This window comes from Nyctereutes procyonoides, unplaced genomic scaffold (genome assembly GCF_905146905.1).
Source record: "Nyctereutes procyonoides isolate TBG_1078 unplaced genomic scaffold, NYPRO_anot_genome, whole genome shotgun sequence".
Lineage (NCBI taxonomy): Eukaryota > Metazoa > Chordata > Mammalia > Carnivora > Canidae > Nyctereutes > Nyctereutes procyonoides.
The window spans coordinates 152,742-179,604 of NW_026575147.1; the positions used below are offsets into that span (position 1 = coordinate 152,742).

At 40.4% G+C, this 26,863-nt stretch overlaps 1 protein-coding gene across 1 annotated transcript in view; it reads right to left on the bottom strand.

Annotated features, from left to right (window-relative positions):
* The window catches only part of DNAH6 (dynein axonemal heavy chain 6), a 242,056-nt gene that overhangs the window by 68,449 nt on the left and 146,744 nt on the right, over positions 1-26,863 (bottom strand). The window contains exons 46-56 of the mRNA XM_055312464.1: positions 22,015-22,246; positions 14,405-14,557; positions 12,978-13,118; positions 11,091-11,333; positions 9,348-9,515; positions 8,632-8,867; positions 7,268-7,529; positions 5,629-5,752; positions 4,172-4,368; positions 2,755-2,958; positions 1,680-1,805 (exon numbers count right to left, since the gene is read on the bottom strand). Coding sequence (XP_055168439.1) covers positions 1,680-1,805; positions 2,755-2,958; positions 4,172-4,368; positions 5,629-5,752; positions 7,268-7,529; positions 8,632-8,867; positions 9,348-9,515; positions 11,091-11,333; positions 12,978-13,118; positions 14,405-14,557; positions 22,015-22,246 — 2,086 coding nt within the window. The remainder of the gene's footprint in view (positions 1-1,679; positions 1,806-2,754; positions 2,959-4,171; positions 4,369-5,628; positions 5,753-7,267; positions 7,530-8,631; positions 8,868-9,347; positions 9,516-11,090; positions 11,334-12,977; positions 13,119-14,404; positions 14,558-22,014; positions 22,247-26,863) is intronic.

Genomic DNA, 26,863 nt, shown 5'->3' on the forward strand with positions numbered 1-26,863 from the left:
TCCTTAGGCCTCCAAATTTACTCAATGAACAATTTTCCCGTGATCTAATAGTTATTTCTTACTGCGCACTCACTACCTCTGTGTATTTTCCAGGGGTTATTTATGGGTAGTAGTTTAAGCAATTAAGAGCATGTGAAGGCAATACAGCTGTTAAGACTAACTGTGCATACCAATCATCCCCATAAGGAAGACTCTGAGAAAGGAGGGTCTCTATAGGTAGCCCTTCAACAGAACCCCGACAAATGATCTGTTCATGGCTGCTCTAAGGCAGGGGATGGAGGTCTACAGCCTGCAGGTCGAATCCCACCCTCTGTGGCCTGTTTTTGTATGGCTCTTAAGCTGAAAATGATTTCACTTTGTGAAAGGGTTGTAAAAACAAAACCCTAAAACCAAACAAAAACTAAGAAGAATATTCGTTTGAATAATACTTTTACAGAGACTGTATGCAGCCTAAAAAAAACCCCTGAAAATATCTGGCTCATTATAGAAAAAATTTGTGGCCCTATTTCTGTATGACAGTTATTTTCTTTCCCTCAAAGCAAATTTGATTGTGGGTAAGAACCTGGGCAGACACTTCTATTGGACCCCATGACAAACATCTTCATGTCAGCATGGATGCAATGGAGGTCCATGGCCCAGGAGCTGTCAAAATTTAATTGTAATCCATAGTTAACAAATCTAGTTCACACTGTGATATGATACCCTAGAATGTAAGTTATTTTCATAAAACAAAAGTTTATGAGATAAAATTTTCCTTAGTGATTATGATACAGTTTTGTGCTCTTAAAATCCATTCTATTTCACTGAACAATGCTGGTTGAGGTGGAGTAACTCCATTTCACACTCATGACAGGTGGAGACAAAGTTGGAAAATACCACCTTGCAAATGGAGAAAGCAGTGAGGTGCCTAATGCTAATGACTCCAAGTCACAGAAAGCAGGACAGGCCTGGTCAGAGTATCCTGTTCTGGCTGGGGTGCTGACCAGTGGCCCACCCCCTGCTCCTAAAAGCACTTAGCTACAGCTGCAAGGCCCTGCTGTCTGGGGCCTTGCAGAACATCATAGAAGCATCATAGAAAGTCTTTTGGCCCCTGCCATGAGAAGAGAAATTCCCTCCGAGACCTCAGTGTTACCAACTAAACTGGGGTTGAAGAATCCTGCTTGGGGCTAATGTAACTGTACTAATGATTTTGGGAGACTCTACCCTTCCCTGTAACATCAGGGTTTGGGTGAGGGCCTGGGACCCATTACAGAACCTTACCTGTGTCGGTCAAGGCCAGAAGGGTGGAAAATAATATTTATGGCCCCTGGGATGTTTTGCTGGCTTCCCATCATCAGTGTGTGTAGACAGTCCCTGCTGGCCTGATGGCCCTACTGCTCTGGACTTTCATGGCAGCTAACCATCAAGAGCCACAAAGAGGCCTGAGAATCAGCATTGTCAGAAGCGAGAGCCCATCCCACTAACCCCAAAACAATGTCTGGAATCAGAAAAATCATTCAGTCAACAGACTGCTCCCTGTGTGATAGTGCACTGTTTAAGGAGCAAAGCAATTGGTGTGAACAGTTTCCAAATGGAGGTGATGGGTGTCTCTAACACGATGCAGGTGTGGCCTGTATAGGATCCCAGATATGGTCTGAACGTTGGGGACTACCAGGAGAAAAGAAAAGTGAAAAGCAAACCTCTTCCAGTAAGACAGGTAAGCCAAGTCGGATTGAATTTTCAAGTGTACGTAAGAAATTATTATCTGTAAGCTTAATGATCTTTAAACCACTTTTGCTTTCCTTGTTTCTTATCCAACGGTTTGCCTGTTTGATAAAACACAGAGCAGAACACTGGACAGAGTTTTATAAATGACTAGAAAGTGAAAGTTTTTAGAGTAAAGTTTAGAAATTTTGTTCATTTTAGAAATGGGCTTGAAAGATGATAAAGATAAAATAAAATAAAAATACCACCACCATCACCCCCTCTGTAAATAAAAACACCTTTTAAACTCCAGTGCTTGGCATTCTTCAGTTTATTCAAATTTGGAACAAATTAAGAACAGACACATCTAGGGAAAAAGCCCATCCTTAATCTATTCAAGCTGTCTTTCTTGCTCTGGTAGTAGCTCCCTTTTCTAAATCTTACTTAGAAGAATATGATCCATGGACTTAAGAGTCAGACAATGAGATTCTGTAAATTCTAGGCAGACTTGCCCTAAAATCCATCCTACCCTGACTTCATTATGACTCTTCAGACCTTTTAGGAACAAGAACTATATAGGATTGAATTTCTGTTCCCACAGCAAACAGAAAACTAAGGGTCAAGCCCATAAACAAAACTAATCAAAATTAAGTATGCAGAACAGTTGGACTCTTCCCTTTCATCGTCTGCCTCCACAAAAATGAGCAACTTGGACTAGAATACTTTTTTTAAAAGGTTTATTTATTTGAGAGAGAGAGACAGTGTATGTGAGTGAAGGAGGGGTAGATGGAAGAGCATCTCTAGCAGACTCCTCGCTGAGTGCAGAGCCCAATGAAGGGCTTTATCTCAAGACCTCAAGATCATGACCTGAGCCAAAACCAAGAGCTAGATAGTTAACTGACTGAACCACTGGAGTACCCTTGGGACTAGAAGCCTTCTAAACTCCCTTCTAGGTCTAAATCCCCAACATCTTACAAGTGTGTTCAAATCCACTTTTAGAATTCGGAACAGACAGCATAACATTAAGCAGAGCTAGGAGGCTGCTCTTCATCTGATGCACTTGTTACGCACCTGATCCTGGGGATCAATCATCAAAGGCCACCGTCTCCCTTGAGTAACCAAAATGCCATTTTCTGTTGATATCATGTCACGGGGCAGCCCATCAGTGTTCCACTGCCGTATTTCGTAGGGATCACCAAGAATGTTAATGAGACTAAAGGAAGGATTGATTGGGATCTCCAGAGACAGACAGTCCTGGATCCAATACTCTATAAGCTGTGGGAGGAGGAAAGTTTACTTGTATAGAGTCAGAACACTTGGTAAATGAGGATACACAAAACGTTATGGCTAAAGTCAGTTCTATGTATCTCTTGATGCACCCTAGGCATTAAGGCACAGGACACAGGAAGTGGAATAACTAACAGTTGGGAGATCTGGGGCCTAGAACCATATCATAAGCCAGCTGTGGCTTTGGGAATGTCATTCCCCTTGTCTGAACCTCAGTTTTCTCATGTATAAATGACAAAGGTTGTCAAAGTAGCCTCAACCAGGGCTGTATTGTCCCCCTTGGGAGTATCTGGAAGCATGTGGAGACGTTTGGGGTTATCCCAATGACTATGGGTGCCACTAGGAATTAGTAGGTGAGGCAGAGGATGTTAGCATGTTACCTCCTTCAGTTAGTGGTATAGTCCAAAAGCATCATTGGCACTGTCCACATGGCACCAGATGACCCCTGAGCTCCTGTTGAATCTCTGAGTCCTTTACTAACTAGATTTTATAACTCAAGGGCAAAGAAGAAACCTTTTTAGGAAGGCATTTCATAAAAATGGCTTGAAAATCTCTCCAAATAATTTAGTGTCCTGCTCCTTTCCATTGCCTAGCCCTTTGTAGCAGTCTTGCCAAATCAGAACACTTCATTCTGGTTGACTTTAAATATTTATTTATTTATTTTAGAGATAGATCGGGGCGGGGGGGGGGAGGTTGGGGATGGGGAGATAAGGGGATGGAGGAGGGACAGAGGAAGAGAATCTCAAGCAGAGTCCACACTGAATGTGGAGCCAGATGTGGGGCTCCATCTCATGACCCTGATATCAGGACCTGAGCCAAAATCAAGAGTCAGCCACTTAACTGACTGAGCCACACAGTTTCCCCCATCCTGGCTAACTTTAGATGTTGCTTCTGATCATAAGGGGAGGGGACTCCCTGTCCCATTTTCTTCCCCAGGTTCTTGAGTTATATAAAGAAATGGTATCTAACTTTCTAAGGTAGGAAAGGAAAAGAAGGAGGGTGTTAAGGAAATCCTGGGGTAGACAATTGCTGGCTGATGGGGGGAGGTGGAGGGCTGTGGGGTGTATAAGTAAGTTTCCATCATGGAGAACTTTCACCATGGAGAGCCTCCCTGTAAATTCAGAAAAATGATTTCCCCTGCCCTGCCTCTGCCAGTTTCAGTTGCTTCTCACCACTTCTCACAGAAAGTGAGTTTACTCACCGATTGCCTATACTGGGCTGTGAAGGCCCCATAATACGCGACACAAGCTGCTGCTATAAACACATTCCCAATGATATTTGATATCTCCTCATTGAATTTCTGGATGCTTTCTTCCCATCGAACTTGCTCATCTCCTAATGCAGCCGTCAGCTTTCCAGCACGTATCAGACGTGCTTTGGTCAGGGCCATAGTTTTTGCTAGAAGATTTTAAGAAAATCAAGTTATGTTATTCGTATTTTCCTAAAATATAGGAAATTTCTTCACCTTCTTCTTTTTTTTTTTAATAGCGGCATTATTTAGCTAATGGTGTCAGTATATCTCTATGAAACCTCACGGCAATTCAGCATTATTTCCCATTCCAGAACCAAGTCCAAGTTTGCCTCTTCCATGCAAACAGCTCCTTTTTGATAATCTATCTCTGGCTGAAGATAGCTTTCTCTGTGTCTGTGTAGTATTTGTTTTGTGGATCAAATTCATATGCTGCATTGTGTTATAACGGAACATATCCTAACATGTTGGCCATGTCCCAAAAGTTTGCCACTCTTGCTCTGGAGCCATAGTTCTTTCAAGCTTCCCACACAGGAGTTGAACGTATGCCATATATGCAGTTCTAATCTTACACTAGAAGGCTAGTGCAGTACACTCATGGAAATATGTGCTACATGTTGGATGGAAGCAGAGATCTGATGGCCTGAAGACTCTACTTTTAGAAATCAGGCAACTCCTTGTGGTATATATATACAATGGACTATCACTCAGCCATCGGAAAGGATGCTTACCATTTACATCAATGTGGATAAAACTGGAGGGTATTATGCTGAGCAAAATGAGTTGATCAGAGAAAGACAATTATCATATGGTATCACTCATATGTGGAATATAAGAAATAGCACAGAGGATCATAGGAGAAGGGCGGGAAAACCAAATAGGAGTCATCAGAGAGGGAGCAAAACCAAGAGAGACTTTTTAAAAAGATTATTTATTTATTTATTTATTTATTTATTCATTCATTCATTTATTTGACAGAGAGAGAGAGAGTGAGAGAGTGAGAGAGAGAGAGAGAGAGAGAGAGAACAAGCAATGAGGGGGAGAGAGAGAAAGGGAGAAGCAGGCTCCCCATTGAGCAGGGAGCCCCTATGTGGCACTCAATCCCAGGACCCTGGGATCATGACCTGAGCCAAAGGCAGATGCTTAACCAACTGAGCCACTCAGGTGCCCACCATGAGAGACTTTTAACTCTAGGAATCAAACTGAGGGTTGCTGGTGGGGAGATGGGGTAACTGAGTGATGGGCATTAAGGAGGACACATGATGTGATGAGCACTGGGTGTTATATACAAGTGATGAATTATTGAACTGTACATCTGAAACTGATAATGTACTATATGTTGGCTAATTGAATTTAAATTAAAAAAATCAGGCAACTCCTGACCACCATACATTTTATGAGTTACTTACCCAGACTTTCTTTCTCATTTACACTTTTGTCATATTCATCTTGTAAGGCCTGTATTTGATCTTCTACTTGCTTTAGTAATGCTTGCTTTTCTCTCAATGTAGCCATAGTAATATCAAATTCAGCCTAATAAAATTAAGTAAATATTTAAAATGAAAATCCAAGGTCCCCAAAGAAGGTCAAATTTGCCCACTTAATAACACATTTAAAAAAATACAATTTATGTTCTCTTTTTCTTGTCTCAAAGATCTTGATATGGCATACAAAGTTAAAACAAATGTAGGGGTGCCTGGGTTAAGCTTCGCCTTCAGCTTAGGTTATGATTCCCAAGGTTCTGGGATCAAGCCAGGCATTGGGCTCCCTGCTCTGTGGACAGCTTGCTTCTCCCTCTCCCTCTGCTATTCCCCTTGCTGTGCGCTCTCTCTCTCTCTCTCTCTCTGTCAAATAAATAAATAAAATATTAAAAAAAAAGTAAAGTAAAATATAAGAGCAGAACCACAACAGAACAAAACAAAACAAGAAAGAAAGTCTAATAAAATAAATCATAGAAGGAATGGAGGAACAGTGCAATGTATCATTGCACATTAATCCTAAAGCATGTAGGATTAATTAATTAATTAATTCTAAAGCATTTGGGGTTACTACAATAGATTAAATGATGAAATAAATGAAAGATTCATGCAACTGGGAAAACTAGTCTTTCATAAATAGTTCTCTAGAGCAGGGGTCTGCAAACCAAATTTAGCCTGCTGCCTGTTTTTGTACAGTGAGCAAACTAAGATTGGTTTTATGTTTTTAAATAATTGGGGAAAGGGCTGCCTGGATGGCTCAGTGGTTTAGCGCCGCCTTCAGCCCAGGGCACTGGGATCGAGTCCCACGTCCAGCTCCGTACATGGAGCCTGCTACTCCCTCTGTCTGTGTCTCTGCCTCTCTCTCTCTCTGTCTCTCTCATTAATAAGTAAATAAAATCTTTAAAAAATAGTTGGGGAAAAATAGAATAAGAATATTTCATGACACATGATAATTGTAAAAAGTTACATTCTTCTGTACATAAATAAAGTGACATTGGAACCTAGCCATGCTTACTCATGTGTGTATTAGTGATGGCTGGTTCTATGCTGCAACAGCAGAGTTCAGGAATTGCAATGGAGACCATATAGCCAGCAAAACTTAAAATATTTACTCTGGGTCTTCACTGAAAAAAGTTGCCAAGCTTGCTCTAGAGCCACAGTTCTTTCAATAACTGGCTCCACACAATGAGCATTCTTTGTTCTGCTTGGGATCTCACATCCGATTGTGGCTTCAGCTGGTTTTAGAACCTCAGATGACACCACGGAGTGTGGGAGTATTAGCAATGCAACCCAGAGCATCAGATGCTAGAGCTAAAAGGACACCTCAAAAATACCATTGGCCTGATGATGTGAATATACTAAGGACTGATTTTCCTTTCATGCTGGGTGGGAAAGGACTGATTTTAGAGGTCATTTCTGAAAAAAAGAATCTTCGCCAGCTATTTTTCTACAACAAAAACTAATTTTCAAGAGCATTGTTACTATCTACGTTGCACAAAGTCACAGGAGCTTGAATGATTAATGATCACGGCTTTTAATTGCATAAAATATTGTGATACAAATAATGTACCTGTGCAGCACGGAGTTTTTGCCTCTTTGGTTCGACTTCTTTGACTACCCTAGAGTATAAATCCATCGCTCTTACCCACATGCACATGGATTTACATGCTCTGGACACTTTCTCTACTTTTTCAGGCACAAAATCAGGATTGTTAATATACTTTTGAAGTCTTGCCAATATCTGGGGCTTTATGTTTTCCTTATCATATTCTAAAAGTCTTCTTAGGAAGTTAGAGTCACCAAGAAGTTGCTTGGCTGTTGGCCAATCAGGCCTAAAAGACAGACATGAGAAGTTAATAGCACTGTAATAAAGTAATTGAAGAACAAAAGAAATATGTTCTTTTGAGAATATTAAAATATTATCCCAGTCAGTGGGTAGTTTTAATCCCAATACTATAATCCCAGTATATGGTAATTAAGTATACCGCATTCCTGGATGACTAATGTTTCATACAACCCAGTTTTGGTAGAGAAAGGAATGATAAAATTATAGTTTTAGAAATGTAAGACATCACAGAAATAATAGTTTTATTTGTACAATGCCCCAGCCTCATGGTTTTTACCCCACCTGCCTTAGTTTCCGTCTTTAAAATTTCTTGCCAGGACACTACAATCATGTTCTTACCGGTTTTGTGTCTCTCAGTCAACCTCGGACCTTGTGAACTTTTGCTACATTGCTCTTTCCTACATGAAAATCTGATTATGTCAAAAATATTCAATGGTTCTCAGTCTTCTCTGGCCAGGGCTTTTTGTCTGTGCTTTGCTTCAGAAGTCCCAGGCTCTACCAAGGAGCAGGAAGCTGAGTGGGGGTCCTTTAGGCCCTTTAGGCCCTAGGCTCAATCAGTTTTACAGGGAAAGATTTCTTATAATTTTAATTAAAAAAAATGGGTATTACTAAAGAAGATTTAAAAACTCATACCCCAGGATGAAACACAAGACCTTGCATGCTATAATCACTGTCCCTCTACCCAACCCCATCCCATTCCATGAGCATCAAAGGTACCTGAGCTCTCCCCACAGCCTCACTCTCCACCTGAGAACATCATCTCCCCAAAACCGGCTCACACCTCTCTACGAGCTGACTCCATTTTTGGAACTTCCAAGTGCTATGTGAATTTTGCATATCTTGAAATTATTATTTTTCATGTCTGTCTCCCCACTATGCTACATGTGCCTTATAGAGAAGAGCTTCGTATCTCCCATCATCTAGCACAACACAGATGTGCAAAAAAATGCTTGTTGGATCAATCTGTTGAATGACCAAACCAGTGAGAAGGCGGAGGAGAGAGTGAGGACATATAAACAAAAATGTAGAAAAACATCAAAGAAATTCCACCATGCAGTTCGGTAACACATGATTATGGATGTACTCACTTGGCATTCAAGAGAATAGAAATGGCTTCCATAACAGTCATGACCATATCTGGGGGCTTTGTAAAAACCCTGATTTCTGAAATGTCTGCTTTATCTAAGGAATCCAGGGCTTTATTAGCAGCATCAAGGGCAGGGAGAGCTTCTTCAAGGTCTCTTTGAGCATCATCAGCGATTGCTTGGGTTTCTTCAGCTTTCACTTTGGCTGTCGCTTCATCTTCTTGCACAATGCTACGGACCTAACCATTGAAACATGACTGCTAAGGTGGTCTCAGTATTTGAATTTCAATGTTTAAAAACAAAGCCAATAATAATATGTCATATTTGCCCCTCTGGATTACACCAATAATGAAAGAGGATCAACTACAGTGCATTTTAGGCTCTCCTTTGTCTATCTCATGTAGGCTGAAGGGATAACTGAGCCAAAGCTCTTAGGACAAAGCTTTCCTTCTTTGGAGATGAAGAGCTATTGCTTTATATTCATTGGGAGTACTTTTCTCATCACTCTCTGTCCCACTCATTGGGTTCACTCATTCTCAGGGAGAGAACCAGGCTGATTTATTGAAGGTAGCTTGTTTACAACTTAAAAGCATTGCTAAAACTATCTATCACTTAATTGTTTTAATGATGTATAAAATAAACCCAATCCCATGTCATGATATATAAGTGATCAGTTGGTGATCAAAGCCTTCTCACCCATGATAGGGAATACAGCATACCTGATCAGCATTTTCTTGATCTACTGCCAATTTGTCCATTAGGGCTTCAGCATCTTGTGATTTTTGAAGAAGGACAGGTTCTAAAGCTGAAAGGTCTAATTTCATTTTATCTACTAGTACGTTTGTTTCTAATAGCTTGGTGAGACCGTTCTTTACCCGGTCACGAGCCTAGATGACAACAAAAGTATCTGTTATAATGAGTCTTATAAACTATAAGTTTCTTGGCATCTCTTACTCATGTATTAGAATTTTACATCTACAGAATTGGTAAATCAGTTTGTAATACTTAACATTGTGAACAGACAGAAATCTTCAGGTAATAGAACTCTAGGAAATGACCATGACATTCATCATGGTGGGTTTGGATCCATGTCCCCTAACCATAGCAGTTGGCATCTCACTGGATTGTAGGGTCACTGAGGAATCACACCATATTATTTTGATCCCCTGAGCTTGGCAACTTGGTAGCATTTTGAATGAATGAAGGGTAAGTTCAGATAGGAATTCCTGGAGATTACAGTAGCTCTAGGAACTTGTTTCCTCAAGATGGGTGAGTAGAACTAAGAACTTGTCAGTGCTCTAGAGACAGCTTTGCTTGCTGGATCTGAACCAGTGGTAAGGAACTTTTGACTAGTATCACAGGGGAGTACCTAGTAGAGGAGGCACTTAGGAATAACTATTTTTTGAAGGTGAGTTAGGAATCCTGACTCGGGGGCAGCCCCGGTGGCTCAGCGGTTTAGTGCCACCTTTGGTCTAGGGCGTGATCCTGGAGACCTGGGTTCGAGTCCCACATCAGGCTCCCTGCATGGATCCTGCTTCTCCTTCTGCCTGTGTCTCTGCCATTCTCTCTCTCTCTCTCATGAATTAATCAATCAATCAATCAATCAATCAATCAATCTTTTTTTTTTTTAAAAAAGGAATCCTGGCTCAAGTTGACAGGTTTCAAAATATTTATCAAGTTATTTTACAAAGCATGAATTTATTTACCATGTGAAAATCTTCTGAAGAACATTAAAAAATCTTAATGGTATATATCAAAATGTTTTCATTTTGATTAAAATGTTGAAAATTTCAAGTCATGTAAATTGCCTGATGATGATGATGATGATGATGATGATGATGATGGCAGCCACTCTTTTCTGAGTACCTCATATGTGTCAGATCATATTCCAAGCCCTTCATACACAGTATCTTATTGAAACTCCACAACAATCCAAAGGGGTAGATATAGATATTTCTAAACCCTATTTTCTACTAAGACTTAGTAGTTACACAAGGGGCTCAAGGGGTGTGCAGCAAGAAAGAGGCAGAACATTGGTTGTATATGGTCTGGCTGATACTGAAGCCCTTGCTCTTAATGGGAACTCCTGACAGATGCTGGACCACCAAAACTCCGTCTCTACTGCTTAACAAAAGGTTCTCCTTCTCACGAAATACTGCAGAGATGTCTGATTTACTGCTTAACTTCCATGCTGTTGCAACGTCCATATCGTTTTACTGAGGCACACTTATGTAAATGACAGTAGGAAGAAAATCAGACATATCAAGGAAGGGGAAGGCCTCTCAGCCAACAGATGAAACTTTGTTTGTATCTGTTTCAGGTTGTCAAGGCCATGTGTTGGGCTGGAGGAGGCTCCAGCAGGTAAGATGGCATAGAGATCTTCCGCTAGTTTTGGCAAGTTTTGAGTTCAAGTCCCCCCGCCTCCCAAAAAAGTTTTTTTTTATTGATAATATTATACTTACTGAAACCAACTGCTTCTTCTTTTCACTCAGCATAGTCAGGAAGAGATTGATTAGTTCCAAGTAGGAGGTGGGCGTTGTGTAGTACCGTCTCCGGAGCTCTGTGTAATAACGCTCTGCCATGTTAGAGACGCTCAAGTGAACGTTCACGCACATGAGGGAAAGCTTCTCTTTCAGTTCTTCTTTTCCAATATCGATGTTTGAGAAAAATGTCTTTGATACAGAAAGAAGTGCTTCTCTAGGCCACTGTAAATAAAGATATAATTTGGAAAACCTGTTGCCTTTCTATAATACACATTTTAACAAGTAAGAAAAAGCATTTCTCTGGACCTCTTCCTTGCTTTGTCCTCCCATCCTTTTCCCTAATTAATTCCTACTCATATCTGTAAGTGTAATGAGTTGAATGGCTGTATTCACTGGAGATGGGCCTGGGTCTTCCCAGCACGGTGCCTGGCATGTGGACATTGTTCAGTCAGGATTTGTTCATTGAATGAATAAATGATTGGGTGTATTTAGAACAATTCCGTGAATGAAATCACATACATTACAAGGACCTCACATCCTTATTCTGTTTATAATGCAGATCCATTACAATCACTGCCCCTCTTTCCCTTTTCAACTTCTTTGCTCCTCTCTTGTTTCTTTGCTCTCACCTGAACCTTTGTCAAATACAACCCTCTGTTACCCCATGTCTGTGACTGTGTAGTCGAGCATGGCTGGAGAAAAACACAAATCATGCCAACTGGCCTCATTTGAACTTCGTGACTACTAGCTCCAGTGGGTTCTTAAAGCAGCCCCAAAATGTTTCTACAGATTGCTAACACTTCCTCTTTCCACTTCATTCTCAACTGATGACCTTACTTCTCACATCACTAAAAGAAACAGAAGCAATGTGAGCAGGGCTTAAGTGAGCTCTCACCTCTACATCTTCCCATCTCCCTGTATCTGTGCTCATCTCCTCTGCCCCCCCGCCCCATCCTGTCCCTCTGGGGTATGCTGTGTGTGCTCCCTGCCCAGGCTGGCCCCTTCACTGATGACTTGATCCCATCTCTTCTTGCCTATTCAATGGTATTGGTACGATTACACTTAACTCTGTCTGCTGCTCCATCAATATATTTCTTTCTTTTCTGGATCATTTCCATCAGCACACACATGTGCTATTTGTGTTTCCCACTTAAAAACACTTTTCTCAGGGCACCTGAGTGGCTCAGTGCTTGAGCATCTGCTTTCAGCTCAGGGAGTGATCCCAGGGTCCTGGGATCAAGTTCCACATTGTGCTCCCCACGGGGAGCCTGCTTCTCCTTCTGCCTATGTCTCTGCCTCTCTCTCTGTGTTTCTCATGAATAAATAAATATTTATTTAAAAAAACCCACTTTTCTCTTGACCTCACATACCCTTGTAGCTACTATTCATCTCTTGGTGGTTTTTTTGGAGCAAAAGTCCTTCAAAGAGTTGCCTGTGTTCATTGTCTCTGATTCCTCTTGTCTCTTCTTTCTTGAACCTTCTTCTCCATCATCCCACTGAAACAGCTCTTGTCAAGATGACCAATAATTTCTACATTGCTAAATTCAATAGTCTCCTCTTCCTTTATAAATTGTTTAGCATTTGTTCAATCATTATCACTGTCAGAGTAAATTCCCAGCAGGCTTTAAAGCTAATGCAAATACCCTTGAGTTATTCTTGGACAATGTGTTACCCCTTTAAAATCCAGCAAATCCAGGGGCACCTGTGTGGCTCAGATTAGGTAAGCACTGACTCGATGTCAGCTCAGGTCTTGATCTCAGGAAGTAAATTCAAGCCCCATGTTGGACACTCCTTGGGTGTGGAGCCTACTTAAAAAAAATCAAACAAATCCAACTTCCCAGAGAGGTGTCCTGGGATGTCACCCACCTGGACAAACCAATCAATAGTGCAGCAGTTCACAAGGGATGGAAACATCCGGCATCGGGACCGAAAGGCCTCCCCCACAGGGCTCATACAGAGAACAATGTGTAGCTTCTGACGGACTCTGCTGATAAAGTGCTGGAACACCTGACAAAAAGATATTTTTCAATTAAAGTAAGGGTGAGGTAACAATGAAAATAAGTGTTAGCTAATGCCTCTGGGTCTGCTAATACTAAATAAAAAGTATTAGTGTGGTAGGTATGCAAAGTGTTTTGTTCAACCTCCAATCCAACCCCTCACGTAATTTGGAAAGATTAAAAATGACATTTGGCAGACTCGATTGCAACTAGGATTCCAGATGTGGTGCAGGTCCTCCTCACCAGTGTATTTAAGGAGGCCTCTTGAATAAAGTGGAGAGGTATTCATACACATTTTTGCTTTGGGGTAGAGGCCATTGGAAGAGACAGGTGCAGGGCCACCATTTGTGAAGGTGCAAAGTCTGGTAGAAGTGGTGTGGGCCTGGAGCAACCACCTCTGGATGTGGCTCCTTATGTCAGCTACGTTCTCAGGTGGCTGGAGATGTGTGGCTGTGGGGCTGGCAGCCGAAGCAGCAGCATGCTGACTGGTTCAGTGGCTTCCCTGACCACTGACTTCTACCATCTCCATTTCATGTTCATTCTGAGGAATTTGCCTTGAATCCCTTTCTTGGGCTCTCCCTGGTGATTCTGTGTTTCTCGAATAAATGCCTTTCTGCTTACATCAGCTGAAGTAGAGCCTCCTGTTTGTACTTACGAGCCCTGACCTAGCAATAGAGAGATCTCACAAAAGATCTCTTGTGTGTCCCTTTGAGGAGTCCATGGATGGGCTCCCCCCCAATATAATTGGTTTCCTTTGTAATTCCATATATTTTACTCCCTACATTCAAAGCATTGGTTCACCAGACTTCCCGAGAGATCAGTGGAAAGCAAAAAACAGAAAACTTACTGCCCCACAGAGGTTATAGTCTTGTCCAAACTGGACAAGAATGGTCGAAGTAGTCACAAAAAGGACAGAAGCAAGGGAAAGCACTGGGGTAGACCAATAACAGCTTAGGGAAACTAGCACTGTGTTGGAGAAACGGAAGACGACAGGAGCTGTGTTTTTCTGAGATGGGGCTGGGCCCAGAGAGCCTGGGGAATCCATTTCTGTTTTAGGTGTCATAACCTTGGTGATAGGCAAAGGAATAAAAAGTACTGGACTCCCTGGGCAGGGCAGTGTGGATGTGTGAAATACATTTGTGTTGAAAGAAGGATAAGGCAAGCTGTCCAGTTTGGACAAGACTATGACTTCTGTGGGACTCCTCAAAGGGATTTGTAGGAAAAAAAAAAAAGAAAGGAAGGTTAACACAAGTTTTTGTTTTACAAAAGCCACATCACCATTGTGACGTATCCTACCTCATCTCTGTTCCCCTCAGAAATTCCTACTTCTTTTGCTCTTGGTCTGGTGGCTGCTAAAACCTGTTCCAGTTCATCCTTTTCAAATAAATTGGGCACTTCACCTGAGTTCAGGATGTTATTTATATCTTCCAGGAATTCCTCTACTACAATCTGTAGAAGAAAGCAGGGTGATCATTATAACTCACTCAGCCAGTTTAGATTTATTACATGTAAGTGGTAAAGCAAATATTTAATCAAAAATTGCATGGAGTTAATTTTATCTTTAAGAGAAAATAATCTTAAAAATTAGATAGAATCTTAATATTCTAACACAGAAGTACATTGACATTTCATTTATCCTTGTATTGTTTCTTAAAAGGCTTTCATATTTAACATGGTTCAAGCAATATGTACATACGTTTTATTTTACTTTATTTACTTTTGAAATTTATTTATATGAGAGAGAGTGCACACGAGTGTGTGTGTGTGGGAGGTGTAGAGGGAGAGAATTTTCAAGCAGATTCTCAGATGATTGTGGAGTCCAAAATGGGACTCAATACAACAACCGGTGAGAGCATGACCTGTGCCGAAACCAAGAGTTGGATGCTTAACGGACTGAGCTATTCAGGTGCTCCTGTGCAAACATTTTATATTCTACCCTCTTTCAGCTAACATTTTCTCATAAATATTTATTCATAATTCTGTAGGGTACTCATTGTATTTATAAACATTAATGGGAGCATAACACACTATTGAGCTGATGTACCCTATTTTTACATAGACTTAAATGGTCCACAGTCTTGTTTACATTTTAAGAACATATGTAGGTCTATAACTTTTCTCCCCAGTTGAATTATTTCCTGTGGATAAATTCCCAAGAGTGGGATTAGCAATTAGAGTGCATGAATAGTTCCTGGATTTTGGAAGATTTTTAAATTTCCCATTCAACTCAAGTATGATTTCATTAAACTTTAACATTTATTTTTGCTAGTTTAGGGAGAATTTTGCTTTGGGAGAATTTAATTTGCATTTCTTTGATTGTTAACGAGGGCAAATATGATTCCACATTTATTATTTTCCATTAAAAAATCTGTTCAAACTGTAACGATTTATACATTGGAGTTTACATTTGAACAGGTAATTTTTGGATTACAAAATAAACCTTTTGCCTAATAATTGATGCAAATATTTAAAAAATTTATCATTTATCCTTTTGTTTCAGTTAACTTTTAGTTTAATAAAGTTTGAGTCCAAAAAAAATTTAAAAAAAAGTTTGAGTCCTATTACTTAACTATGACAAAGTACCTGTTATTTTATTTTCTTCCCTTGTAACATTTTGTTTCTTCTTGAAGTTGGTATAATTGTGTCTTATTAATTTTCCCCAAGAGCAAACACTAGTTCTTTGTACTAACTTACTTATATCTGCTTTTATCTTATTATTTGCTTTTCTTACTTTTCTTTTTCTTCCTTGTGACCTTTATTTTCCTGAAGTTTTAAGTGAACTAATATATGTAGTTTCTAATTTTTTATTCAAATCTATAAGTTTAACCCTAAGAACTGTTTGACTGCATTTGCAGATTTTTATTTATATTAAGTTCATTTTCCCTCGTGTCTAAATAAGAGATTTAAATTTTGATGTTCTTGACTCAGGAAATTTTTATGACTGTTTTAAAGTCCTGAGCCACATCATTAATTTCTCCTTTAACTAGAGTGTGGACAAAGAATGTTTCAGCATAGTTTATGCTTTTTAAAATTTACTGAAAATTTATTTAAGCCTAATATCAATTTTTGTAAACTTTCAGTAGTATTAGAAAATATTTACTTTCTTTATAAAATATAAATGTAGTATATAGCCATTAGTTCTAGCTTAGAAATTATATTCTTCATATATCTAGACATACACATTTCTACTTTGTATTTGCTAGAAATAGCAAATTAAATTTTGTAAATTTCTTGTTTCTCTCAACTTCTCATATTTATAATAGATTTATATATATGTATATATACACATACATACCAACATTAATTTTAATTATTATGGTTATGTTTACTCTCCATTAGCATAGAACATTTGAGATTGATTGGGGCTTTCAACAGTGTATAAAAGCCTTTTGTTTGTTTTAAGTGGAGCTTTTGCTGACTTGATCTTTGGAGCTTTAACAGAGCCTTTTTATATAACTTACTTAATTTTTAAAAGCAACAGTAAACTTCTATAAGAAAAATTTAAATTTCAGAATAATAAGAAACTACAGATAACAAAATGAAGAAAATAAAAAAGTCTTCACAATCCCATGACCCAGACATTTTCTAATTGTATCTATGGCATTTCTGTTTAGATATACATTAAACCAAAGACTCTGTATGGTAGATGATTTGTGTATGTGTTATAACAATACATCATAAACATTTTTCACATAAATGTATTTCCACAAAGTAATTTTAAGTTTATTACAAAGTGTCCTATTGTATAATTATACTACAATTTACTTGTGTGACTCTCTTATTGAATAATGAGGCTATTTCAAATTAACTGTTATTTTAAAATACTACAATATTTTTGTACATACAACTTTGTATGCAGCTGTGACTATAAGTAAGAGAAATTTAAGGGCTTTAATTACATATTGCCAACTACGTTCCAGAAGATTTTGCAAATTCACCTGTGAAGTCTATGCAGGGCCTGTTTCCTGATGCCTTTGTCAACACTGCATATTATGATTTTTAACCTTTGTTAATGTTCAAGGTCAACCTCTGACATTTATTTTTACTGAAATTTCTTTGGTTATTGGTGAAACTGAACATTTCTTCAGGTGTTTAAAGCCCTTGAATTTTTTTTTTTTAGGAATTTCCTATTCATGTTTTATTACATTTTTATTGATCTATTGATCTATTGATATACTTCTCTTTTCATTTTAAAAAGACTGTATTTGTATTCATTTTCCAGCTTTTTTGAGATATAATTGACACATGGAGTGCCTCGGTGGCTCAGTCATTAAGTGGCTGCTTTTGGCTCAGGTCATGATCCCAGGGTCCCTGGGATTGAGCCCCCCAGCCTATCTTTGGCCCCCTGCTCAGTGGGGAGCCAGCTTCTCCCTCTCCCTCTGCTGTTCCCCCCCTGGGTACTCTCTCCCTTTCTCTCTCTCTCAAGTAAATAAAATCCTTTTAAAAAGAGATACAATTGACATATAACGTTGTATAAATTTAAGGTGTACAGTGTATTGATTTGATATTCTTACATATTGCAACATGATTACCACTATGGTATGAGCTAACACTTCTATCACATCACATAATGACCATTTCTTTTTTTTTTTTGTGGTGAGAACATTTCAGATTTACTCTCTTTGTAACAATAAAGTATATAATACAGTTTTGTCAACTATAGTCACCATGCTGTATATTAGATCCTTAGAACTTAATTCATCTTATAACTGGAAGTTTGTACCCTTTGACCAACATCTCACGATTTTCCCCTTCCTCCAGCCTCTGGTAATCAGTAATATTCTATTTCCAAGAGTTTGGCTTCTTTGAGATTCACATATAAGAGATATTATACAGTATTTATCTTTTTTTGTTGACTAAGCAACAAATTAGCATAATTCTTCATTTAGCATAATGTCCTCAAGGTTCATCCATGTTGTTGTTAATAGCAGGCTATCCTTCTTTCTCATGGCTGAAGGATACTCCATTATATGTGTGTGTGTGTGTGTGTGTGTAAACTTATATATGTGTGTGTACATAGATATATGTACGTGCTATATCTTCTTTATCCATTCATCTATTGATGGACACTTAGGTTGTTTCCATATCTTGACTATTGTGAATAATCCTGCAATAAACATGGGAGTTTAGATATCTCTTGGAGATCCTGTTTTCATTTCCTTTGGATATGTATCCAGATGTGGGACTGCTGGATCATGTGGTAGTTCTATTTTCAAATGTTTGAGGAACCTGCATACTGTTTTCCACACGGTTGCACCTATTTACATTCCCACCAACAGTGCACATGGTTCCCGTTTTTCTACATCCTTGCAAACACTTGTTGTCTCTTGTCTTTTTGATGAAAGCCATGGTAGACTGTATGTTTCTTTTTTTTTTTTTTAGACTGTATGTTTCTAGGATTTTATCCATTTCTTCCAGGTTATCCAATTTGTTGGCATATCATTGCATGAGGTCATATCTCACTGTGGTTTTAATTTTCATTTCCCTGATGATTACTGATTTTGAGTATCTTTTCATGTGTCTGTTGGCCATGTGTGTGTCTTCTCTGGAAAACTGTCTATTCAGATCCTCTGCTCTTTTAAAAAAATTGATTTTTTATGCTATTGAGTTTTATGAGTTCTTTATATGTTTAATTATAATGTGTCTCAGTGTAGCCCTGTTCAGGTCCAACCTATTTGAGCCTCATGGATCTGGATGTCCCTTTCTCCAGGGTAGGAAAGTTTTCAGCCATTATTGCTTTAAGTAAATTTTTTGTTCCTTTTTCTTTCTCTTCTGGAATTCTCATAATTGGGACATTGTTTCTTTTCATTATGTCCTATAAGTTCTGCAGACTTTTTCATTCTTTTTTCTTTTTGCTCCTCTGACTAGAAAATTTCAAATGTCCTGTCTTAAGTGATTCTTTCTTTCTGCATGGTTAAGTCTGCTTTGGAAGCTCTCCATTGAAGTTTTCAGTTCAGTCATTATATTTTTAAGCTCAGGATTTCTGTTTGGGTTTTTTGATGGTTTCTTTTTCTTTGTTGAACTCCTTGTTCCGTTCATCCATTGTTTTCCCAATTTTGTTTAGTTGTCTGTGGGTTCTTAAGAGTTCACTAAATTTAAGAAAATCATTCTGAATTCTATATTTGATAGTTCATAGATCATATTGGGGCTTTGTTCATTTTCTTTGGTGGTGTCATGTTTACCTGATTTTTCATGATCCTTGATTCCTTACATTGGTATCTGCACATTTGAGTAAGCAGTCTCCTTTTCCTGACTTTACAGGTTTGCTGTGGCAGAGACAGTTCTTCACCAGTCTGCTCAGTTTGGGTTTCTGGACACATCAGCTAGCAATCCTCGGGCAGGTGGGGGTTGCTGTCAGGGTCTATTTTGGGGTGAGGCTACTGCAAGCTCTGAGGTTGGGGGTGGGTTGCTGCTAGCTGAGAACAGTTGGATAGGACCATTGACTTGGTTCCCTCCTTAAGCAAGGCTGTAGGATGGGCTATATGGTTGACTAGATTCTCTGGTTTGGCTTCCTGGATGGCTGGGACTGGGTACTATACTCAGTAGCAGGTAAGGCTATGAATTAGCTTCCCTGTCTTGGTAGGGCAGTTGAGTGGACCTCCAGGCCTGCATGGCTTATCGTTTGGGGACCTAAATCAAGAAAGGTGGTGCACTGAATTTCCTGGCCAGATGAAGCCACTGGTTCTGCTTTGCAGGCAGGGAGCAGGGCTGTTAGATGGGCCATGCAGCTTCTCATGCACTCTGGTTAGGTTCCCTGGTCAGGTGGGCTAAAAGCTGTGTTCAGCAATGGGTGGAGTTACAAATTAGTTTCTCTCCCAGGGTGGAGCAAGAGAACTGGCTGCAAGGCCAGAAGGGCACTCTCTTTGTGGTTGTGACTCAAGCCAATCTGTACCCCAAGTTTCCTTTCTGAATGCGCCCCTGGCTTTGCTCTGTGGATAATTGGTTCTGCTTGCTCTACTCTCCACTCATTGTTAGTCTACACAACTTCCCAGGTGTTCAGGCCAAGCTTCCCAGTTGGGCGGGGCTGGGAGTTACACTCAACAGATGTGGGCCTATGTCTCAGTTCCTCTGCCTGAGGTGGGGCAGGGCAGACCAAGTTCCAGGGGGCAGCAAGGCTCTTTGCTTGAGGCTCTTGAATCAGGCAGCTCTATACTCTCCTGAGTTCCCTGATCACACTGCATCGGTGTCTTGGCTCTGGAGATGAACAAAACTGCTGGTTGGGATTACTAGTTGGGTGCTGCAGGTGGGAACTCAGTCTGCCAAGATCCTAGTGCTGGGTATTGCAAGCCCACCCTGTCTTCTCCACCACAATCTTTTCCAGTGGTCAAGTCCTGCAGATTCCCCTGTAATTCCTCTGATGTGAGACTGGAGTGGGATACACAAGAAGCGACCAACAAGGCAAGGGACCTGGATGTTCCTCCAGGATCTCTTTTTCCCACTGGGGAAACTGTAGGCTCAGGGGAGACCTCTTAGGGTGGTGCTGTGCTGACCTGGATGAGGGGCAGTGTGATCAGTCTGTAGCTGTTCCACTTACCTTTCTCATGTGGTCTGTCTTGGTCTCTGTGGTGATTCTCTCAGTGGGTGTCTTGTCCATGAAAACTATTGTAAGTTTTTCTTGTGAGGGGGAGTGATGGTGGGAATGACCTATATGGCCATCTTGGTAGTGTCACGCTCCATCATTTTGCTCTTGTATTATTTTCCTGATGTAGTTAATTGTTTATTTGTGTTCTCTTGTGGCTCCCTGAACATCTTTAGAAAAATTCTTTTGAATTCTTTGTGGGGCAATTCCTGGATCTCCATTTCTTTGGGGCCAGTTCCTGGAGGTTCACTGTATTTCGTTGGTGGTGTCATGATTCCCTGGTTTTTCATGACACCTGTAGCCTAATGTAGGTATATGCGCATTTGAAGGAGTTCCCTTTGCCAAACTTTCTGGACTGACTTGAGTAAGGGGAGACTTTCACTTGCAGGTGGGGGCACAAAATGGAGCATGCTGTGACCTCAGGTCAAGTGGTGCAGGGCACCAGGTGTGGGAACATGTGTTGGCATTGGGCCTAGGAGTGTGTTATGTCTCTTTGGCTGAGGGCCCACAGTATGTGTTCCTTGGTGAGCGCTGCAAGAGCTTCTGGCATCCTCAGCTGTGCCTCCAGGTCCAGCAGCTAGGGACCAGGGCAAGCATATGGTGGCCAGAGCTGGTGGTGTATATACATTTGGCAATGAGTCCTTTCTAATTTGTAAAAAAAAAAAAATTTATATATTCAGATACAGATTCCCTGCATGTCAGAGATGTTAAAAGTATTTTCCTATTTTTATGACTTCTACTTAATTTAAAATAATTTAAAATATTTATGCATCAGATCTATCACTTTTTTATTCCTTGGCTAATTTCTATAAAGGTTTATTTTCCCTAATGTTAAAATGCCCAGGTACAGCCAACATAGAAACATAGAAAATTTTCTTTAGAACACATTTGAGATCAGTTATATTGGTTCTTGAAGACATAGATATAATCATGCAATCCTATTTTAATTTGAAAGTTAATTTAACCCCCAAAAAGCCATTGTTACTTTCCTTTTCTTGTGTAAAAATATTTCTCTAATTGATTTATGTTAGGGAATAATTTCCTTATATTTACTGCTACAGAAACAATTTATTACTTTCTGCTCTCTACGTCCTTCTCAAAGAAAAGTTCAAAACTCTCTCAACTCCTTAATCTTTGCTCATACTTACTAAAAATTTAAAGGGTAACACACCAGTTGGTAAAATAAATGAAAATGGATTCTAAAAGTCTTTTACAAGGTCTAAGACATCTGCTGTCTGAGGGAACAGTTCCTTGAACTACATCACACAAACTATTCAAAACACACTAGCGATCATGACACTTGTGCTTGAGCTATTTAAACACATACCTGGGTGTCTGTGAAGAGAAAGACCATATTCCTGTCATCTACACCAGCCAGTTTGTACAACTTCCTGAGGTCTTCATGAAAACTGTCATAATTATATCCCCGGCTCAGTTCAATTTGTAAACATTTGTAACCACATATGTGAGCTGCAAGTCTTGTAAGAGATTGTTTTCCTGTTCCTCCTACTCCAACGAGTAAGGCGTTGCCTCTTTCCTGACGGATCATGCGGGCAATCCTGTAGGCAGCAAAGAATAGAAAGTTTTATTTTTAGGTAACCTAATGTGGAAGGCTGGTGGCCAGTGGAGCATGATCCCTGAGCAAGAGGCCACAGGAAAGAGCAGGGTATCTCTGAAGTTCATGGCTGGGAAAAAAGAACTGCTGAGCTTTCATTATATCCATCTCTCCTATTTCCCGTAGACTGTTGGCCTTGGTCATGCAAGTGTAGAGTAAAAGAAAATCTCTTCTTTCTCCAAAGTATGAAGGATTTTGTCAGAACCTTGGCTGATTTAAGCCACTACTTATATTAGCCATTATATTGGCAAATCCAGGGCTTCATTTACAAGGCACAGCAAGCAGAAATACCACTGAGCCTAGGAAAAGATCAGATAAATTAGGAGAAGGAGAGCTCAATGGAAATAATCTAAAATGAATTTAAGATATTGACATTTTAGAAAATTTTTGGTTCATGCTAACAACAAGAATATAAAAAGCATTGCAATTATGATCCTAGAATGAACACTCAGGATCTGAGTTTAGCAAGAGTTGAATGGAGATGGAAAATCTGATGACCAAGTTGAAAACTTCAGTGGGAGATGGGCTTGCAAATAGGAAAATCAGAAATTGAAATGGGTGGAAAATTGAACGGGTAAAGTAGGGGACAAACTCAGGGAATTTGCCCAGAATGCAGAGAAAAAAAGATAATGATATTAAAGTGACAAGAGAAAAAATGGAAATAAGGAAAACAAATGTAGGAGGAAACAAGAGGCCATGCAATGGGAACTGCAGGAGAGACAGGAGGGGACATTTGATGAAACAGTAGAACTCCCTCATCTCCCCGCTGCACCAAAGTTCAACCCATAGATGAAGCCACTGATGTTCAGGAAAGAAAACCAGAGAGGAGTGGCAAAGCACCAAATATTTTCTAGGACATATATAAATATAAAATAAAATAGGTGTGTATGCATACATATATACATATGTAAAACAGAAATCTGTATTTTAGCCATAAGTGAAAAGCCTGTAAGCATTTAAAAGGAAGTCAGATCACTCTCAAAGGGATAAATACTTTTAGGTTGGCCTCAGGCAGTTATCTTGTAAGATGACATTCCATAAGACAATGTTAGAGAGGGAAAGCTATCATGTTACTGCTTAGAGCATAAGCCATCTAAACCTTCCTCTGGGAAACAAAGGGTAATGGAAGGGGTGGCGGGCAGGGGGATGGAGTGACTGGGTGATGGGCACTGAGGAGGGCACTTGATGGAATGGGCACTGGGTATTTTACTATATGTTGGCAAATCGAACATAAATAAATAAATAAATAAATAAATAAATAAATAAATAAATAAGCCTTCCTAAAAGATTCCTTGAAGATACATAAAGAAATATGGATAAAGTAAAAAAACAAAAACAAAAACAAAAACCAAACAACAACAACAAAAAAAACCAAGAAGGGGAAAGGACTATCAGTATAAAAGTGAGCAGTATGTATGAGTCAAGCCCACACTGTTGCTAAGATGATAAAAAGATAATAAAAAGATGTCAGTAAGTTCTTCTTAAAAGAAGATACAAAATATAATTTCTTTTTTAAAATTATCATTGTCATTTATCTAAAATCTCAGACTAGGTTATCAGAAACTAGGAAATCATGGGAGAATTATAAAGGCATATTTAACTTTTCTAACAGGAAATTTGTGTATCTACCTTAGTTTTATTCATAATGTTGCTAATAATTGGCAATGATCAGGTTCAAATATTTGAAAATGGCAATGGCTGGCTTTAGTATTTTTTTAATGATGAAAGTAAAACAGTCATTGTAACTGATGGGAGAAAACCACGGCTAAGCCTTTGACACTTGTAACCTCCATCAGGAGGGCTTGGATACTGTCTTGTTCTCTATGCAAACAGTGCACAACACATAGAAGGGGCTTCATCAATATTTGTTAAATGAATTTGTGTGGATTGACTTGTATGTGTGTAAACATACAAGTGTATGGCATAAATGTGGCTGTTAAAGCCATGTCTTAAAATACTATTTAATTATATAGGTTTGTGGAGGCAAATGTAATATAAGTGTTTAATGGCATACTGTTTAATATTAATACAACTTTGTAAAAGTCTATATATACTTATAAATATATTTGAAAGAACCATACAATTTTAACAATGATTGTCTCTGGGTGAGGAGGTGAAATTATAGATGCTTTTCTAAATTCTATAATAAGTGTGTTTATCATATAATCAGAAAAATAATCACTATTTTTTCTAAAGAAAACAAAGTACTGCAGTCCCCCCTGCTTATGGGGTATACATTCTAAGACCCCAGTGGATATGGATAGTAACAAATCCTATGTTTCCTATATATACATATATCTATGATAAACTGTAATTTATGATTTAGTCATAGTAAGAGATTAACAGCAATAATAATAAAGTAGATATTTTTGACCACCTGATTCCTACCTAATCCTTATCCATTTCTCTTCTAAACTTTAATCTTCTAGCTTCACTTTTCCTAGCAGTTTTCAGGGCTCCAACAACCCAGGTGGAGGCTTGAAGGAGTCTGTTATTTAAGAGGTGTTAAAAATGGGGCTCTCCAACCTGCCCTAGGCCCATTACCGTAATAAGAACACCTGGTCTCTGGTTACCAGTGGAGCATGTATCACTCTGGCTGGTAACTTTCCTTGTCTACCCGCAATCTAGTCTTGGAAAGGAATTCCCATTAACTTAATGATGGTCTATCAGAATATGGCCAATGTCACTCAGTTGTCCAGATTGTCAACACAACTTGTCCTGAATTCATTCTTCCTCCTCTCTTGGAGGAGGAGCTGAGAGCAGGAGCACAGAGAACAGGAGCAGCAGGTGGCAGCTGCAGTGTGGCCGGCGGGACTGCCAACTTGTGCACCAGCAGATGGGATTCCCTCCCTGGCCCTGGGCTACCGGCTCCAGGGCCCACCCCTTCCCAGTTGCAGCCCCTCCATGCTCCTGGCTCCCTAGGTACCAGTGCACAGGTGCTGACCCTGGGGTTGGCAGACAGTATTGAATTGCTGCCATTTGAGGGTCCTCGGATGTGCACGCTGTGGAAGGTATGAGCCACTGGGTGGGCATGGGCACAGGCAAAGATCATAGGGCTGCCTGCTGGTCCATCAGGGCCACACCAAGCTCCACTAGGGCAGCTTCAAGGGGAAGGGGGTGCAGATGGGCCATGGAATGGGATTGGGGAGGATCAGAGGAGGCCAGGAGCAGGCCGTGTGCAGGGGACAGCAGCTTGAGAGGGCTGAGGTGCCACTTATGCCAGGTGGCAGCGTCTGCAGTATGTGAAGTGGGTGGTATCTGCTCCATCCTCCAAGTGGGACTGTGAGCACCAGGTTTTTTTGGTGTGTGTGTCAGTGGGGTGAGGGTGGGGAATGGGGAAGGTGGATGGTTAAGTATTGCTGTTCCTGGCACAGGGTTTTGTAACTGAGCCTCCCTCTGAAGAGGCTGTTGTTGTTCTTGGCCCAGCTAGCTAACCATCTAGAGATATGAAGATGAAATTGTTGCAGCCTACTCTGCAAGGGGTGAAGGAAGCAGATACTGTTTGGGCCGGCAGGTGGGGCAGGACTGGGGAGAGTGCCCCTGCCCACAGAGCCATTCTTGGAGCCAGCTGGACAGCTAGATCTGTGGCAAGAGCAAGGGTGTCAGTGAAGAATAAAAGGAGAGGTGGGGAGGGGTGACAAGGTGGAGAGCCTCAGAGATTGAGGAGGTGTGCCATGGGAGAGGGGAGAGGTGGGCAGTTGGAGCAGGTGCAGGTGGAGAAGGCTGAGGTGGAGGGGACAGGGCAAAGGTGGAGAGGGTACATGAGGAGGGAGGAGGTCTGCAGGTGGAGTGGGTCTAGGTCAAGAGGGGAGAGGGCATGCGGGGAGGGTGGAGATTTGCATGGGAAACTAAAAGCAGCTTCTCTCCCTTTGTTTCTTCCACACTTCTCTGCTGCTCTGATTCCAGCTACCTGTGTGCATTTCTCCCAAATGACTAGGGTTTGGAATTGGGAATTCCAGAAGTGTGAGCCACTGTTGTCTTTTACAGATTGCAAGTCAAGAGGTGGGCAAATAGCTGGGTGAGAGGGAGGAGAAAGCAGTCAGTTCCAGAGCCCTCTCTAGCCCAGCCCAAACTTTGCTCTAGTGATCACAGCTGCTGAGGATGTGTCCTCCACCTGCGCAGACACCAGGGAGTTGAGCCATAGGGTGGGGGGTAGCTGCATGAGATTTTTCCCATCATCACTCACCCAGTTGCTCCTTGGCCTCTACATCTTCCTGTTGTATAAGATTGTGCATGGTGACCAGCCAGTGGCCAGCAGTGATAGTGATGATGATAATGATGACAACGAGGAGCTGCTGGCCACTGCCCTACCGTAAGAGGTGCGACTTCACCCTTCCCAAGCTCTATGTGGCCCGCAGGAGGCAGGGTTACCTTCCCACCATCATAATCTAGAGCAACTCCAATATGCCTTGGACAGTAGGACAGGATTTGGAGAGGCTCAGGGCTAATCCCTATATTCACCCCTGCTGAAGACAGCTGTAAAGTCCAGAATCCTTCCTCATGGCTGAAGTTGAGAAGTCCTCTTCTCACCACTGACTCTCTTGCCACCCCTGCCAGGCAG